General features: G+C 50.8%; 3 protein-coding genes across 13 annotated transcripts in view; 2 read left to right on the top strand and 1 right to left on the bottom strand.

Moving 5' to 3' along the window:
- The first annotated feature begins 897 nt into the window (after nucleotides 1-897).
- On the top strand, nucleotides 898-9,862 carry arhgap30 (Rho GTPase activating protein 30). Of its 2 annotated transcripts, none has more exons than XM_086204624.1 (14): nucleotides 898-1,209; nucleotides 1,709-2,046; nucleotides 2,613-2,715; nucleotides 2,809-2,953; nucleotides 3,074-3,156; nucleotides 3,268-3,375; nucleotides 3,535-3,653; nucleotides 4,005-4,179; nucleotides 4,500-4,597; nucleotides 4,795-4,866; nucleotides 5,124-5,858; nucleotides 6,717-6,925; nucleotides 7,011-7,558; nucleotides 8,036-9,862. In XM_086204624.1, the coding sequence occupies exons 2-14, from the start codon at nucleotides 1,959-1,961 to the stop codon at nucleotides 9,342-9,344; spliced, it is 3,792 nt and encodes a 1,263-aa protein (XP_086060750.1). In that variant the 5' UTR covers nucleotides 898-1,209; nucleotides 1,709-1,958; the 3' UTR covers nucleotides 9,345-9,862. The 2 variants fall into 2 exon arrangements, with proteins under 2 accessions (XP_086060750.1, XP_086060752.1); XM_086204626.1 differs by having other exon boundaries at nucleotides 898-1,333.
- A 514-nt stretch (nucleotides 9,863-10,376) lies between these two features.
- On the top strand, nucleotides 10,377-15,400 carry LOC147262169 (uncharacterized). Of its 4 annotated transcripts, none has more exons than XM_086204620.1 (6): nucleotides 10,377-10,710; nucleotides 11,252-11,595; nucleotides 12,691-12,787; nucleotides 12,873-13,095; nucleotides 13,260-13,501; nucleotides 13,755-15,396. In XM_086204620.1, exons 2-6 carry the CDS (start codon nucleotides 11,287-11,289, stop codon nucleotides 14,366-14,368), a joined length of 1,485 nt encoding a protein of 494 aa, XP_086060746.1. In that variant the 5' UTR covers nucleotides 10,377-10,710; nucleotides 11,252-11,286; the 3' UTR covers nucleotides 14,369-15,396. The 4 variants fall into 4 exon arrangements, with proteins under 4 accessions (XP_086060746.1, XP_086060747.1, XP_086060748.1 ...); XM_086204621.1 differs by having other exon boundaries at nucleotides 12,927-13,095; nucleotides 13,755-15,393; XM_086204622.1 differs by lacking the exon at nucleotides 11,252-11,595 and having other exon boundaries at nucleotides 13,755-15,400.
- Nucleotides 15,027-17,724, bottom strand: part of LOC147262168 (uncharacterized) — a 23,946-nt gene continuing 21,248 nt past the window's right edge. For all 7 annotated transcript variants that reach the window (XM_086204608.1, XM_086204614.1, XM_086204612.1 and 4 more), the window contains one exon: nucleotides 15,027-17,330. In XM_086204608.1, the coding sequence (XP_086060734.1) occupies nucleotides 15,597-17,330 (1,734 nt within the window). In that variant the 3' untranslated portion in view covers nucleotides 15,027-15,596. The remainder of the gene's footprint in view (nucleotides 17,331-17,724) is intronic.

Genomic DNA, 17,724 nt, shown 5'->3' with positions numbered 1-17,724 from the left:
GCTTCTACTTCGGTTTTCGGTCACCGGTGCAATCTGTGCTTCTGAGAATAAAACTTTGGTTTCGTGGCGCTGCGCTGGACTTCTTTACGTGCCTCTCACATTCTGGAGAATTCACAACCACGAGATGTTGAGCTGTGATGGAAGTTTCAGTTTTGAGGGGATTTCTGAGGAGTTCGTGGGCCTGTCACTCCTTTTAGAATCATTCGTGACGCCAAACCGAAGCCTGTAGCTTCTTGTTGTGATTGAGGGTTCATCATTTCTTCGTCATTGTGGTTTGCAGAGAGGAACTACAGGACGTTCGGTGCTCGTCTCACCGACGCTGCGGACAAACATCAGTCCTGACAGATCAGCAGCGATCACGAATGAAATTACAACTCCAGTTTTCTCAAGAGGTACAAAGAGAATTTCTTGGAGCAGGGTCTGGACAGAGACAGCTCAGAGACAGACAGAGATAGAGACAGGGACAGACACAGAGATAGAGACAGCTCAGAGATAGATAGAGACAGCTCAGAGACAGAGACAGACAGGGATAGAGACAGCTCAGAGACAGACAGAGATAGAGACAGACACAGACACAGAGATAGAGACAGCTCAGAGACAGATAGAGACAGCTCAGAGATAGAGATATAGACAGGGACAGATATAGAGACAGCTCAGAGACAGGGACAGACAGACACAGACAGCTCAGAGACAGACACAGCTCAGACACAGTTATAGAGACAGAGACAGACAGCTCAGAGACAGAGACAGACAGGGATAGAGACAGCTCAGAGACAGATAGAGATAGAGACAGGGACAGACACAGAGATAGAGACAGCTCAGAGATAGATAGAGACAGCTCAGAGACAGAGACAGACAGACACAGAGACCGCTCAGAGACAGATAGAGACAGCTCAGAGATAGAGATATAGACAGGGACAGATATAGAGACAGCTCAGAGACAAGGACAGACAGACACAGAGACCGCTCAGAGACAGAGACAGACAGCTCAGAGACAGACACAGCTCAGACACAGTTATAGAGACAGACAGAGACAGACAGCTCAGAGACAGAGACGGTGGATACTCTGATGATTTCTCGAGCCAACCAGCAGACGAACGGCGGCCGCGTTCAGAGAAGGAGCGACACTCAGGAAGTCAACAGGGGAAGTTTAGTGGTTTCTTGCGTCATCGTTTTATGCTGCTGCTTGTGTGCTGATGCGGCGTCAAGGTAGGAACGCGTTTGACTTGTTACATGAGGCTGGAACAGAAACTCTTGCTAAAAGGGGTGATTCTTGAGTGATGGTGGACAACAGGGCCGTGGCAGGTGTCCCAGGGATGGACGGCGAGGGAAGGTCATTATTTTATCTGCTCAGACTTTAACTGAACTCAACTTCCGCTACAGTGAAAAAGGGGTTGCTATCGCCATGACATGCAGGCAGGCAGGGCGGGACGGGGCCTGGTAGGACCTTCGTCTCCAGACTGGAGCTGAGATTGCAGGTTTAGGAGGGCCCACAAGCCCAGAGAGACACGTTGGTGTGATAGGGAGAAAGACTTAGAGGTTCGTTTCTTGTAGGAGACAAGCAGAGGGACAAGGGTGTGGCCTTTCATTGAAAATAAATGGAGTGAGTCGCTGAGAGCTCAGGAGGAAGTGGCGGGCTCAGCTTGTGGAGGGCGACCTGAAATGTGAAGCTGGTGTGTGCACACGTTTGCCGTTTCCTCTTTCGCAGGGTGGAAGATAAATCCTTGTCCTCACGCCAACACACCAACGGCAAGTCAAGAGCTCGACGGCATGCGCTGAAGACCAGGAGGCAGCAGCAAGTCAGAGCGGCAGTCACGTCTCATCCAGCAGCCCCACACACACACACACACACACACACACACACACACACACACACACATCCAACCTGTCAGTAACATCTGACGCAAACACACACACCATCTCGTCTGAATGTGAGGTGAAACAGCAAACAGGAAGCCATGAGGAGAGTTCGGAGGAAAGGGGGAAACAAAGAGAAAGTGTTCGGCTGTGACCTGCTGCTGCACCTGGCTGCCTCGGGCCACGAGGGTGAGTGAGGGCGCCGATCGCCTTCGTACCATCGCACAACCCTGGCCGCGCCTCTGCAGCGCCATGTACTTGCTCGTGTGGTTCAGCCATGTAAATGCAACAAGTGAGTCCAGATGTGGACCAGAAGTCACATCTGCCTGGACTAAACGGGCTGACTCTGTGTCAGGGGTTCAAAGCTACCTGCCTACTGGTAACCAGCTCTTTAACTGGTCTGGATGTCTTTAGTCAGGACAGCAGGTGCCCATGCAGTTACCAGCCAACACCCCCGCCTCACCCATGAAAGAAGGAAAAATCAGCACGACTGTTGATCATAATTATTGTTACCAATCAAACCAAGGCTTTTTATTTCAAAATAAAAGAATCTGCTTTGCTACTGTTCTCGTGCCAAACCACTTTGTCTTATAAAAGCTATGTTTGTTGTATTTGTACACATACTCATGCAGTGACACTGACTAAATATGTACTGTATCGTAAAATAGAGACGTGTGTATGTTTGTAATCAAGAAAATCAGGGGACAAACTATCCGTCAGCATCGGCCGTGTGTGTGTGAACGTGTCGTCCACAGTTCCGCAGGTCTTGCGATGCTGCAGTGAGTTCGTGGAGGAGCACGGCGTGGTGGACGGGATCTACAGGTTATCTGGTGTGTCCTCCAACATCCAGAAGCTCAGGTGAGTCGTGTTTGTCGCTGCAGCCCTGAGCCTTGACCTGGAACTCATCTTGCGCTTGGGTTTTAAAGCGAATTCTCATTTGTCCACAACCAGGGGCGAGTTTGAGGGAGACGGGAGCCCAGACCTGAGCAAGGATGTGTACCTGCAGGACATCCACTGTGTCAGCTCGCTGTGCAAAGCTTATTTCAGGGAGCTGCCGAACCCGCTGCTGACGTACCAGCTCTACGACAAGTTTGCTGTGAGTAGCGCCGACTCTCCCTCTCCTCCGCTTGTATGTGGTGTGACTGAAGGCAGCTGCACATCCACACGTGAAAAACACGCCATGATGCCGCCCATCAAACTGTTCGTGCTCCTGCAGGAGGCCGTGGCCATCCAGCTGGAGGAGGAGAGGCTGGTCAAGATCCGAGATGTCCTGAAGGAACTCCCGCCACCGCATTACAGGTTCAGTCCTCCGCTGCACACCGAGGGTCTCCAGGCCGCCGGTTTAGCTCCTGCATTCACCAGGGACCGGAGTTCCGGTCCAAACCAATGGAACTCTGCTTTCACCTTCAGGACTCTGGAGTTTCTGATGTGCCACCTGGTCAGGATGGCTTCTCACTCCTCCGAGACCAACATGCACGCCAGGAACCTGGCCATCATCTGGGCCCCGAATCTGCTCAGGTGAGTCCAATCGTCCACATCTGCTGACGTGCCCTCGAGCAAGACACAAACCCCCAGTCCTTCATTTGTTTATCTTCACTTATGAGTTCAATAATCATGAGCCCTCTCAGTCATTCAGTCGATCAATAAATCAATAAATCAATAAATCTGCACGTCAAGGTCAAAGGACATCGAGGCGACTGGTTTTAATGGAACAGCAGCCTTCATGGAGGTCCGTATCCAGTCCATCGTGGTGGAGTTCATCCTCACACACGTCCCTCAGCTGTTTCCTGCAGAAGGTAAACACACACACACACACACATTCTTGTCTTACTTGATTTGTGGGGACATTTACTTCTATCATGGATATTGTAGCCCCTTATGTTGACCCCCCCACACAAGATGCGACCGTGACTGCAGCTTGTGAGTGAACCTGCACACTTGACGGCTGCTCAGAACCACGCAGGACGGACATGAGTGACTCTGCAAAGACCTCACGCTCAGGCTGCACTTCAAAACTGACAGTGAAGCAGGACACATTTGTAGGAGAGCTGATGGGACTTTTGCTCCGACTTCATTCGACTGCGTCCATGACGGCTGTTTGCAGCGGCAGTGCTGACCTCTGGATTCATCACTTTTACTTTATTCAGGTGTGTCATCGGAGAGGAGAAAGTCCCTCCCGTCCCCGCCGGTGATGTCCAACCAGCAGGACACTTTTTTCAAACCCAACCCATCTCAGCCTCCCGCCAACTTTGGAAACATCAGTCCAGGAGGCGGTCCTCTCCCGATGCGACCTTATCACACCATCATAGAGGGCACTGACAAGTGAGTGGACGTTTATGCTCGTGTATATCGATCTGGACGCAGGGACGTCTTCTTACCATTTTCAGAAAACTCCCCAGGATGTTTCACAAATGTAAAACTCCGTTTTTGTGAAAGTGACCAAGTTTATGCAGATAACTTGCTCTCTTCATGTTTGGCCCAACTTCAGTAGATTATATTTGTTATCAAGTGCGGCCCAGCGTTTCCTGCCGTCGTGGCGAGTAACCGAACAACTCTCTCTCAGAAACTCTCAGAGGAAGAATCCTGTCACTGCAGTACTTTTTCCATACGTTGATTTGTTATGAAATTGTTTTTCGTCTCAGGAGGAAAGGATCTCTCAAAGGAAGGAAGTGGACATCCATCTTCAACATCGGAGGACGATTCCACGACCCGAGGCGACGGCACAAACACTCAGCCAAAGGTTCTTTTTACACAGAACAACTGATTAAAACCCTCGAACCTTTTATTCCAGTTTCTTTGTTAAACCCACTAAACAGAGAATTCCTAACCTTGCAAAACAGTTCGTAACAATTTTGTGTTGACAAAACTCAGGTCAAACCGACTTCACCTGTTGTGAAACGGCTTTGTCATGAGATTGTTTCTTTGCTTTTGCTTCAGAGAAGGAAATACCTGCACTGAGACCAGCGAGAAGCATGGACTCCCTCAGAACCTCGTCCTACTCCAGTGAAGGTACTGCTCCTCTCAGACTCACAGATGGAAAAAATTAGGATTCGATTTAGAAACAATGATCTAAATCTGTGCTACAGATCATCAACTGTTTTATCAGACACATCCCAACAGCAAAATGAGGAACGCCGCTCACTGAGGCACTCATGCAGTTGCCAACCAGCTCGTCAGGACCGGAGCCCAAACCTGCACAGCCACACGCCTGCGTACTTTCGTTTGAGACAGAACAGCGTGAGATCGCATTTCCTCTTGTCTTCCAGGTTCCAGACACCCCACACAGACTCCTCCCTCCAACATGTCTAACTTTGCCGTTCCATCCACCAACTCCGGCGCCGAGGTCGGGGCATCTAGTGGTGCGATAGGAGGCAGCGAATATGCCGTGACCTACCGCAGGGGTACAGGACTAGTGAGTGGGGGCATCCAGGGCACCTATACTGCCCTCGATCCTGAAGGTGTGGGGGTGACGGACAACAACTGTGTCCAGTCCAGATCTCCAGGAGTCTCCACTAAAGTAGGCCGCAGGGCAGCCATGCACATCACAGGGCCCACCATGGAGACAGTGCCCCTGCTCAACACCTCCAACCTGGCATTAGGGGTGCTGCAAGGAGGTGGGAGTGACAGGGTCATCCACCGCAGCAGGGACAAGGATGGAGGAGAGAGGGTGGATGGGAAGGAGGGAGGAGAGAAGGTAGAGAGGAAGGAAAGGAAGGTCAAAGAAGTTAAGAAAGCTGGGGAAGGAAACATAGTTCAGCAGCAGAAAGCGACAGACACAGAAGAAGTCGTGCATGAAGATGAAAAGACAGTAGCTGGAGAGGAAAAACATGGAGAAGAAGAGGAGGAGAAGGAAGAGGGGGAGGCTGTGGAGGAAGAAGGCAGCTGGAAGCCGAGAGGTGAAAGTGTCTCCAGAGAGAAACGAGGGAAAAGCCTGAACTCCAACACGTGTGAAGACGATGACGAAGATGCTGTGGAAGCTGAGGACAGTCATGAGTACATGGGTAAATATATGGTTGACGAGAGTACTGAGAAACAACTGGCTGCACATCCAGACAGTCCAGATCTGCAAATGTGGCATACAAGACGACGTTGTGCAATTTGAAAGCGGCATGAATCAGAGCTCAGGCCACCAAAGCTCACAGACTCGAGTCTGGTCCTCCATGGCGGAAGACAACATTCCTGGTGTAGCTCTTGATGTTTACGTTCTCTTGTCTTCTGTCGCTAACTTGGCCATGTGAGACTGTCTGTTCCATTCCTTTACCAAAGCATCCAGCTCATGTTTGAGTTCTCAGAATAATCCAGTGGCTTTAAAGCATGCGACTTTTTTATTTGGCTCTCAGAATGTTCTTGTTGAAGGTCCGATCGTTGTGTTCTGGGCGCACGTGGACCAGTGGTAGCGGACTGAATCACTGAAGCAGTTTAGGACGTTTCGATAAGCAGAAAAAGTTCCAAACACACCAAAACACCATGGAGACTACAGCCGGTGGCGGTGACAGGACGCTGGCCTCTGGACCTCCGACGGTCTCAGAACCGAGGCAGCACGAGAATAAAGAACGGTTGGAGCAGCAGGACGTAGCTGGACTGTCAGCCACACACACACACACACACACACACACACACGCACACACACGCACACACACACACACACACACACACTGATACCTTATCAACCAAACAGAATTATCCGGCAGCGGTGGTGTCTGAACCGATCTCTGAATGTTGCCATTAAAGAACCATTGTTTCTTGATAAAAAGTATTGGAAGCCCAGGGGAACGTTCCCAGCTGACTGGTCTGTTTCCGGTGTGATGCACTGCAGGGATGTTGATATGATTTGTAATCTCAACTGCTTTGATTGACAGAGATGAAAGGGGAGGTGCTTGCTGAAGCTCATCAAGAGGCGGCTCAGCGCGCGGACGAATGTGCGCCCGCTGCCTGTGACGTGCTCAACTCTACCGAGGAGCAGGGGGACGACCAGGAGCTGTCCGGCTATGTTCAAGATAACTTTGAGTTTCTGGACCAAATGGACTGCAGCGTCCTGGACCACATGGACCACAGCGTGTCCTACCAGGTACCTGGGGGTGGAGCAGGGTTTGATGGAGCAGGTAAGATGGAGCTATGCTAACTTTTTGAGATTTCTCTCCACTTCCTCTCAGCTGAACGAGTTCTCCGTCGAACCACCCAATCACTCAGATTATGAATATGAAGTCATGGAGCAAACGCCTCATCAACCTCCAGAGCAGCAAACGTGTCAAAAACACCGGCCCCTGAGCGTCGACGCACACAACCGACACACTAAATCCCTCAGTTTGCCTCATATGACCTCACCTGTGGGCGGAATGGAGGAGTCCTGTTCTGAGGAAGAGGTTGAGGTTGACGGGATTCACGATGATTCGTACAGCAGTGACGAAGACGAGAGCTTGTTTGTTAAAAGCCTCCCTCCAGATTTCTTCTTAAATCATCTCGGCGGACCAGACACTGATGAGGAAGACAACTGTGCTCCTGATGAGTCACAGAACTCCATCACAGAAGAAATGGAGTCATTGGACCCTGAATTCTCTGTCAGGGAGCAACCAAACACTGGAGAAGAGCATCAGGAGGAAGAAGAGGGTGAAGATGGCCCAGAGAGAGAGGAGCTGGAGGAGGAAGAGAGAGATGCAGCTGAGCAGGCAGGAGTCCAGGCAGACACAGCAAGTGCACAAAGGTGATTCTCCTCTCAAATCGTCTGTCAGATTTCATAACATCGATGTCAGAAATGTCTCATAACCCCTCGATAAACTTTGGACGACACTGTCGCGTAAACGCCGTTTCCTGGTGACCTTAAAGCGATGCTTCACCCTGTAACGCTTTTCCTTTCAGGTACTCGCAGTCTGGTGGCTTGAACTCATTGAGATGTTTTATTAAACTGTGAGTGTGTGACCTCTGTGGTGAGAGAAGTCCCAGAGCACACGGCATGCAGGAGTAGCCTGAACGCAGGTCTTCACGTCTACTTGGGGTTGCACCGTGTTTTTACGCTCTTCGGCACCTTGCATGATGTGGACCGTGTGCTTGTCATTGGGCGAATGGCCCAGAACAAATCTCTCACTTTGTGAGACAATAAAATTGATCTTGAATCTTAAATCTCGAATCGTGGCTCGTCGACTGGATATCTAAACTTTTTCTACATGCCTTCCATCTGCAGCGACGATCCAGAGGACGATCTCCGCATCGCTGAAGCTGAGGATGTAAAAGTTCTTCCTCCAGAGACGCCGACACGCTGCTGTGAGGAGTTCCTGGAGTCTGAGGACGAATCAAGCGCTGTGGCTGATGTGCAGGACGAGACGGAGGAAGATGAGGCCGACCGTGGAGAGCCGCCATGTCATGCTGTGTCTGGAGATTCTCCAAAAAAACCTGCTGATGTTCCAGTGGAGGAAGAAGAACTTTCGCTGACAGAGGAGTGGAGCTCACTGGACAAGAGTGAGGGCAAGGACGGGAAGACAGACAAAGACACAGACAAATGTCAAGAAAAAGAGTACAGAACAGCTGAAGTGGCAATCGAAACAAACGATAGCTCACAGGAAGCAGTAACAGAGACAGGAAGTGAAGGACACAAAGACAAGATGGAGGAAGAGCAGGAAGACACACTTTGTAGTAAAAGTAGCAACATTTGGGAGGAAATTGAGGAGCTCATATGTGAAGTGATTGAAGATGAAGAGGCTGAGAAGAACGGGGAAGGAAGCAGAGGAGATGAAGAGCAGAGAGGAGATCTGGGTGAAGCAGCGGTGAAGGTTGAGGAGGAAGAGATGGAGCAAACGACAGACACACACTCAGAGCTGCAGCGGGAGGAAGAGGAGACGGACCGACCAAAGAGAGCAGATTCAGCTGAGGAGAGGCAGGCTGTCGATGAAGAAGCACAGGATTACGATGCAGAAGGTGTGGTGCTGCCGGAGCAGCAGGAGGACACGTGCAGGGGTGAGAGGCAGCTCACTCAGAGGGCAGGTGGGAAGGACAGAAAAACGGTCACATTGGACTTGAACGAGTCAAAAGAAGGATGGAAGAATGAAGAGAGCAGCCGAGGAGGTGTCGGACGGAAGCTGGTCATCTCTAAACAGCCTCCAGTGAAGCTTTACCGAGTCAAGGCGGTGCCGGTGGTCCCACCAAAACCACAACACTGCAAAATAACGGCCTTGACCCTCCGGCAGCAGCAGCAGCAGCAATGGGAGTGGAGGGACGCCGACAGGGGGAGAGAAACCATGGAGCATGAGAGAGTGTGTGTGGGAGAGCAGGGGACGGAGGTGGAGGACGAGGGCCTGGCGAAGAAGGAGAGGACGGGGATCAAGATCGGGGAGAGGGAGAGGAGGAGAGATGGGGACGAAGGCACCTCCAGGGAGACAGCCAGAAACAGCCCTCTCAGCATGTGTTTCGATGAGGCGGTTGCCATAGCAACCATGAGGCGGGAAAAGGAGAAGGAGTGTGAGAAGGAGAGGCACAGGGTTGGTGAAGTTCAGTGAATGTTCCTTCCTCTGTATTTTGATTTAAACTGAATGAACTGAACAAACTGTTTCTTTGTGTAAAGTTCAGTTTACATGTCGATTTTCTTTCAGTATCGAACGGTTTTGTCCCTCAATCACAACGAACACGGGCCGCGTGTTTCGCCGCCATGAGCAAACTTGAAACCCAGTCATGAAACTAGTGAATACACAGCTGGACACCTAAAAAACTATGAGGAGGTTCTGTTCCAGCAGGATGGGGTTGAATACTGGATTTCAATTTTGTTCTCCTGCTATCCAGGACCATAGGAATGAAACAGAAGGAACCACTGGCTGATTGAGTCAGAATGTTAAGATGGACAAACCTGTGAGCACTGGTTGTTGTAGTTTATCTAAGATAATGTAGTTCTATGCAATATATGTTTATATATGTAGTTTTGTATAAATAGAAGCTTGGTTTTCACGGAGCCGAGATGAGGAATGACGTGCACCAATTTTGATCGATAAAATGAGTCATAAAAATTGTAGGTTTATGTGAATAAAATCCTCTCTCCCACGATGGTGTCTGTTATTTTACTTTTATGCTTCATGCTCCGAACATTCCACTGGAAGACTTTCATGGCTTCAGAAAGGTGAAGGTGAACGTGGCTCCCTCAGCGCGTCAAACCACGGCGGAATGGAATGAAAGTGAAGGTTAATTTAACGACCGCTGTTGTTTTGAGGCACTTTTTGAATTTGAATCAAGTTTATGATGTTAAACACAAACAGCTGCATCAACATGGACGCATCAGTTTAAAGAAACTTCTTTTCTTGTGTAACAGTGAGGGAATGTGACGCGTCCAGGTAGGAAGACCGACGCGTACGGATCAGATTCCATTTTTATTAATAAGCAATAAAATGAGAAAAATAAGACATAAAAATAATCATTTCATAAATACAAAGGCAGGTTACACAGAAATATTCAGGCAGAGCCTCCAAGGAAAAGGAAACAGCATTTGTCGTTCCCATTTATTACAACAATTACGCTAGTTTGACGTCATGTAAAAAGAAAAAGAATCCCCGGATGTACTCTGCACTGAATGGATGTGTTAAACGCCTGAACAGTGAAACAAATGTCTCCACACAGTTTTAACTTCCACCGACAGGATTTCTGTTCCTTCTTCTTTTGTTTTGGTGATCACGGGAAGTCAGCAAAGCTCCGGCCCGGTAAATAACGGCTCAGGTGGCGGAGGAGACGGTGCCTCGCTTCTGCTCCTGGAGATGTTCCGGGGTGCTGCCGGAGATCGAAGAGCTCAAACTAAGTTAAAAGAATTAAATCCTGACGTTTATGAGTATAAAGTTGAGTAATCGATGGATCCAGCCCTAAATGGTGACGTCATTGAACCAGGTATGTTAAAAAGCTCGATTGATTGTGAAAGGTGCAGATCAAGCGCCCCCTGCTGGTTCAAGCCCGGCTACTGCAGGTGAGTGTCGCCATTGGCTGACCAGGCGGGGGTGCTGCGCTCGTCATGACGTCAGCGTGTGGTGGGCGGATTTATTCCTTAATGAGATGTTTCCCTTTGAGTGTCTGATATTTTCTAGCTGGAGGAAGTCGCTGCTACCTGGCAGCTCCTTGTTCTGACTGCTGTGTTCAGTGCAAACGGTTTTAAATGTGCTTGAAAACTAAACTTGACTAACTTAACCAGTTAGTTGATGTTATTTTGTGGCCTAGCAATCAGTTTGAGGTTGGCGCGAGCGTTCCAGCTGTTGACGTGCTTCTCTGCCCAGATGTGCTGAGAACACTGAGAACCTGGAACAAACAACAGCCAGAACATAAAGCGTCTCGCTGCGTGAATTCTGAGACACTTAAAAAATATTAAAAAAAAGTTTTAAAAAGTACATTTAAACTCCTCAAGTCGTAACTGTGGTTTGGTTGCTGCTGCGTTCAGGCTGAGGTCACCAGCGCCGGCATCGTGTGCTCAGGATGGGTCGACAGTGCAGCTTCCCGGGCTGTAAAAACACGTCCGGGCTTCACAGCTTTCCAGCAGACCTCAAAATCCGGCGCCAGTGGTTGCGTGCGTTGGGCCTGCCGGACCGGGAACTCCCGCTGAGAGCCGGCGTGTGCAACAGCCATTTCTCCCGGGATTGCTTCTCTAACCTGATGGAGGTGGACATGGGCTTCACTAAGGTGCTGATGTTGAAAGGCGACGCGGTGCCAAACGTTTCCCTCCCGGTGACGACCGCTAGACCACCAGCACAGCAGATGACATCAGCGATGCCACGCCACATTCAGGTGGGGGTGCAGGTAGCGGCTTAGGGGTGTGTTGATCCGGACTGATGAGCCCACGTGGTCGGTTGGTGTCGCCTAGAGCCTCTGATGCAGTCAGAGGTCCTCAGGATGAGTCACAGATGTGGAAACACCCAGTTTGAATACCCAGCAGAGTACTTTTACTGCGTTGCTGTGACACTGTAACAACTGCAGATGTGAAAGCCCTCAAGTCAGACTTGTCTTGTCATGGACGCTGTCGAAAGGTATTTATTTTGCTTCAAGTCACCCTAGAGATTGATACACATGCAGGAATTAAAAGATGGTGGAGCAGTGGTCCTCACTGTGGCCCCCAGCAAGAAGGTTGTGGGTGGAGCAGTGGTCCTCACTGTGACCCCCCAGCAAGAAGGTTGTGGGTGGAGCAGTGGTCCTCCCTGTGGCCCCCAGCAAGAAGGTTGTGGGTGGAGCAGTGGTCCTCCCTGTGGCCCCCATCAAGAGGGTTGTGGGTGGAGCAGTGGTCCTCCCTGTGGCCCCCCAGCAAGAAGGTTGTGGGTGGAGCCCCGGCTGCAGCACGGGGTCTTTCTGGGTGAGTCTCCATGTTCTCCCTGTTCCTGCTGGGTTCTCTCTGGTACTCCAGCTTCCTCCACAGTCCAAAGACATCAAGAGGGACCAGGTTAATCCAGACTCTAAATTGACCGTAGGCGTGGCTGGGAGAGCCAATGGTTGTCTGTCTCTATGTGTTGGCCCTGCCATGGACTGGTGACCTGTCCAGGGGGAAGGCTGCTGGGATAGGCTCCACCCCCACCACCCTCAACAGGAGGAGAGGGAGAACATGGAGGGATGATGGATGATGGATGGAGGGAGGGATGATGATGGAGAGGCAGTTAGAGATATTTGAGTGACAGCTGATCCTCAGCGTTTTCCCTCCTCCTCGCAAAAAAAATTCAGACTTAAGGACGACAGGTTTATTAGCTGGAGAGGCTAACATGACAACAGCCTGTAGCGTTAGCGTAGCCTTTAGCAGAGTGGTGATTTGTGAAGATTGTTTGTTGGTTCCAGTGCACTTCTTCATTACCATCAGCAAACTGGGATGGTGAAACTGAACTTTGGTTTGCATTTCAGCCTAAACCGATCCGAGAGATGGGCTGCCAGACAGACCGAGTCAGCACCAAACATGCTGCCGGCCAGGCGGACATCAAACCCTACCACAGGAGCAAAGGTCAGATTCTGTTCTCACATGTTGGATGTAGCAGGAAAAGGCTAATAGGTGGAATCGTTAACAGAACTTCTTCTGCTGCTCCCAGATTTTATGAAGCTGATTGTTAGTCACGACTGTGGAACTCTTCCTGCATCCACAGCTACTCAAACCCAAGGTCCCAACAGGGGTTTGTGGCGAGACATGAGCCAAACTGCGGCTCTTCCTGAGGGTCTGGCAACCCCCGAGGAGCCAAGGGGAAGTTCCCCCGAGATAACGGACGACTCCAGTGACGAGCCAAATGAACCTGGTAGAAGCGCCAACCGAACAGGGTAAAGATTGTCATTCTGGTGTGGTTCCTGCTGCGGTGTAAGGCAGAAACAGGCGGTCTTGTTGAGTTCTTGTGGCGTGTAGAGTCACGCCTCCTCTGTTGGAGTCTTGCTAGCTGATAACCTTAAAGATTTTTACGCGCCTCTTTGTCTTTTGTTCTTCATAGCAGCTCAAATGTTTCCCCACCTCACAAGAAGGTCGTTGTCCATGAAGACAAGTTAATGGAGTTGTTCACCAGATGCCCATTTTGCACGCGGAGGTGTGTCGTTTCCAAAACGGCCAGCGGGGGGCGCCTCCACGTGGAGCAGAGCTGCGCTCACTGTGATCACGCCCGCCGGTGGTCCAGTCAGCCCCCCCGCTGGTCTGCTGAGGGCGACCTCGATGGGGACGCCGACGCTGACTCAGCAGGTGATCTGTTTGATGACTTCATCCTCAGTCACAACTCTGTCATCACTAATCAATCATTCTGTCAGTCATTGAGGCTCCTCCCTCGGAAAGAGCGCTTATTGAACAGCTGATATCGTTCTGTTTTATCGATGAAACGCAACGTTTGCTGCTGCGGGCGTGAGTGAGGCCGCCATCCCTGAGCGCCTGAACTCTTCCAGGTTGGTGTGAATAAGCAAATTCATGCGTCCCTGCATTTTTTTGTGTTTCACTTTAGATGAAAAGCAAAGCTGCGACGAGCGCCCGGAACCCAGCGGGGACTCGGACTCGGAGCTTGGACCTGCAGCAGGTGACTTCTTGCCCGTGGTGGTTAAATGTGAGACGGTAGATGAGCCCGTGAGCCGGCAGCCAGCAGACGGGAGCCAGGACCGAGCCTCCAGTGTGCAGGTGAAAGCAGAGGCTGAGATGCTGCCTGTCAAGACCGAACAGTCTGGGTTCTTTTCCCAGTCCACAGTCTGTCAGGACCGGGGCTTCCAGTCCCCCTCGCCTCAGGCCCTCGCGTCCACCGCCGGCTCACATGGTAAAGATCAGAACCTCAGTGGAACCAGCTTTGAAGCTAAAAGGATCCTGAATGTTTGGAGGACCAGACGGATCGTCTGCTTGGTCTGCAACAGGGTTTTCCCTCGCTTGTCCCACCTGGAGGAACACAAGTCCACCCACAAACCTTTCGGATCGGTCCGGCACCTCAGGAGGTCCTGGACTGCAGCGGAGAGAAGGTTGACCTGCAAGTTCTGCCGTAAGATGTTTTCAAGTCAGGACAACTGCCTGAGACACCAGAGGGTCCACAGCCGGGGGGCGGGGGCGCACCGGTGCTGCCGCCACACGCACTGAGTAGCTCCCCACCAGGGAACGCAGCCCTCGCAGGAACAATGAAGCGTCTGGATTCCCAGAGAGGAACAGAGACGCTCTGGACACTGGATCCTTTGATGCCATGGCACAAGTGTGTGACATCATGATTGACAGCTGCTCCGGGTGAAAAGATGTCTCCTAAACCACTTAAAGAGGAATCTCATGTGTTCAGTCTGGCACTGATTTGGAGTCTCTGGATTGTGAAGGTATTTAAAAGAAAAATACAAATTTTGCATTAAAACATTTGTATGAAATCGATTCATCTGAACGTGCGTTTGTCGCGTGGAGGCATGGAGTGATGGGCCTGCGTACGGCGCCCTGGAGCGACGCGAGGGGAACATGGCAGCCAGATCCACCTGTTCCCACAAACTGACTGTTGAAGCAGTTTTATCATGTGACCACAAATTAAATTGAGGGGAAAGAGTTGCATCTTAGGGTGGGACAATGAATTCCTCGTGGTCACAAGCTGGGGGGCTCAGGCTGCAGCTGGGGGGCTCAGGCTGCAGCTGGGGGGTCTCTCAGCTGTGGGAGTGAGGTGAATCTCAGCAACATTTCTTACTTCAACTGGAAGGACCAGTTCTTCCCTCTTTGGCCCCCCCAGGGATCCGTATCTGGAATTAGGAACCGCACCACACTTCAGTTGCTTTAATCATGTATTTGGTCAGTAGGAAACCCGCAGCGTAGACAGAAACATGGACCCAACAATATAAAAAATACCAACTGAAACACAACTCAGTCGAGGAAAGAGTTTCTCTAAAGCCTCTCTGGTGAGGCTCCATTCTGTAGTTTGACTGACAGGTCTGTGCGTCGTCCTCTCTCTCACCACTGCTTCCTGTGTCTCTGCCAACAATTTAAACTCATAACTAAATGGATACAAGAATTTACACAAACGTCTCTCCTGGGGAAGCCTGGTTAACTCGCCTCCCGGCCGGGTTGGTCGCTCGTCTACCGCGTCTTCAGCTCATCCTGAACTCTGGATCCTGAGCCCTCCCCACTTGTCAGAACATTCATATTTTTAGTGCTCCAGAGGAAAAAATGTCAGGTTTCCACAGCAGCGATTTTAGCATTCATAGCAAAGAGATGGGACAACAGTCGTGATGGCGGCGGTGCAGCAGCAGAGGAAGCCCGGCTCTGCAAACACGGAGGAACTTTGTACCTCAAACCTTTGGGAATGTGGTACTTCACCTTAAAAATGGGAAAGTAACCTGAACTAAATGTAGAGCCCGTCCTCCAGCAGAGCGTTGGCTCGATGGCGAGCTCCTCGGCGACTGTGACCATGATGCTCCCTGTCGCTCCCTCTCCTCTCCCTGTCGCTCTCTCTCCTCTCCCTGTCGCTCCCTCTCCTCTCCCTGTCGCTCCCTCTCCTCTCCCTGTCGCTCCCTGTCCTCTCCCTGTCGCTCTCTCTCCTCTCTCGGTCTCTGCTCCAACCTTCTCCATCGTCTTTCCTCCTGTCTGTCTCCTCCTTCACTTCCTCTCCTGCTCTCTCAAACCGCCTCCTTGCACTCTCGATCCGGCTTTCTCGTTTGTCGGCCCCCCACTCAGCCACCCCTCTCTGGTGGTGACTCCTCTTTGACTCCACCCTGCTGACCCCTGACTCCCGCTCTGAATGCTCCCTCCTGGTTTCATGACTTCCTTGCGGCTCCCTCCTAACGTGGCTTCCATGATGGTCTCTGGCCACCCCCCTCTCTGCCTCTCTTCTCTCTCTCGTCTCTCCTCTTCCTGTCATCCCTGCTCTCCAGTCCTTGACTCCCCTCTCTCCCTCTGCCCTCCTCCAGCTCTCTGTCTTGTCACTTTCTTTTCTGGTGGATCTCTCCACATCTCTGTGGCTGCTTCTGCTTTCCTTGTCGTCTTCTCTGGACTCGGGTCTGCTCTGTCCGTCTTTGCTACTTCTGCTGCTGTGCCTTCTACTCCTGCTTTCACCCTCCTTCATTTTTGCCTGCCATTCAAGCATCATCCCTCCTTCTTCTCTCGTACTTCTTTGAATTTCTTTCTTGCTTCTGTTCCTCTCTGAATGCAGTTTTCCACTGTGCTCCTCTCTTTTTGAATCTTCTTCTCCATCATTCTTTGGTTTTTCATCTGATTTTTGATTTGTATCCTCCTTCGCTTTGTCTCTCTTACTCTCCTGTTTTTCTCTTCCAGTTGTTATTTGGTTCTTGGCGTCTTTGTCCTTCTTGCTTCCTTTCGGAGTTTCTTCTTTGGAAGCATCTACCGCGGGCTCAGGCTCATCGATCATCTCCTCATTTATGTCAGAACTCTTTCTCTTTTTGTCACTCTTTTCCTCCTTTTCTTCTTTCTCAGCATCGCTGTCCTCCGCCTCCTCCTCTTTCTCTTTTTCCTTCATGCTCTTCTCCTTGGCCCCTTTCTTTTCTAGCTCCTTCTCCATCTCCATCTCTTTCATCTTCTCCTCCTCAACCCTTTTGTCCAGTTTCTCCTCCAGGAGATCCAGCTCCAGCTCCAGCTCAGCCAGCTTCTTCGGATCGGACTCAAAATCGTCGTCCACCTCCTCCTCCACCTCTTCAATCTCCTCGTACTCCTCCACCTCGATGCCATCCATGGTCTTCTGCAGCTGCGTCTTCACCTTGTTCAGCTCCAGGAGACCATCTTGAAGGTCTTTACAGACCTCCCTGATCTTGGTGGCAAATTTAGTTTTGGCGCCCTTGCGAAGCTCGTGAGAGTCTTTGGCGAGGAAGAAGACATCCAGAGCCAGGAAGAGCGCTGACATCACCCCTGTGGTGACGCTGATGGCCTGGGCGGCTTTGGCGGCGCCGCCAGCGGCTCCCAGAACCTGCACGGTGCTGATGAGCTTGTCTGTGTTGATCATCAGGGCCTTCCCAGCGCGGCCTCCCTCCTTCATCACATGCTTGATGTTGTGGTTCAGAGCCTTTTTGGCAGCACTCTGGGAGTATTTCTCAAAGTCCCATTCCTGCAGGGTGTCCATGCCTTCCTACAGGGGAGAGACACAGGACCTTTAAATACTGGAGGAAGAAATGACGCTGAGCCTGGAGCCGCACAAGTTCACAAAGTCGTGTCCATGTAAGCAACTCATCTTTATTACAAGGCTTTCAGCCTCTGAGCAGCTTTCATATGTTCTTCTTTCCCTGTTGTTTCACTGTGCGCCATAACCCTAACTTAGGTGGGATAGGGCATAAACCTTAACCATAACCTTAACCTAACCCTAACCCTAACTTAGGTGGGATAGGGCATAAACCTTAACCATAACCTTAACCTAACCCTAACCTTTACATCTCCACTGGCTCATGTTGCTGTCAGCACGGGTCCTAAAAATTCCATACGGTCCAACAATTATCCCAGCTGACCTTCCATGTGCAAACAAGCCG

The sequence above is a fragment of the Aulostomus chinensis genome, chromosome 5 (genome assembly GCF_037954235.1).
Source record: "Aulostomus chinensis isolate RoL2024-O1b breed Wild chromosome 5, RoL_Achi_v1.0, whole genome shotgun sequence".
Classification (NCBI taxonomy): Eukaryota; Metazoa; Chordata; class Actinopteri; order Syngnathiformes; family Aulostomidae; genus Aulostomus; species Aulostomus chinensis.
The sequence above is the reverse complement of the archived record's forward strand: the minus strand, read 5'-3'. Positions and strand labels throughout refer to the sequence as shown.

Coding starts and splice junctions, on each gene's coding strand:
- arhgap30 (XM_086204624.1), top strand. CDS start 1,959: ATGAGGAGAGTTCGGAGGAAAGGGGGAAACAAAGAGAAAGTGTTCGGC. Junction 2,954..3,073: donor AGCTCTACGACAAGTTTGCT/GTGAGTAGCGCC, acceptor GTGCTCCTGCAG/GAGGCCGTGGCCATCCAGCT. Junction 3,157..3,267: donor CTCCCGCCACCGCATTACAG/GTTCAGTCCTCC, acceptor TTTCACCTTCAG/GACTCTGGAGTTTCTGATGT.
- LOC147262169 (XM_086204620.1), top strand. CDS start 11,287: ATGGGTCGACAGTGCAGCTTCCCGGGCTGTAAAAACACGTCCGGGCTT. Junction 11,596..12,690: donor CGATGCCACGCCACATTCAG/GTGGGGGTGCAG, acceptor TTTGCATTTCAG/CCTAAACCGATCCGAGAGAT. Junction 12,788..12,872: donor ACCCTACCACAGGAGCAAAG/GTCAGATTCTGT, acceptor TGCTGCTCCCAG/ATTTTATGAAGCTGATTGTT.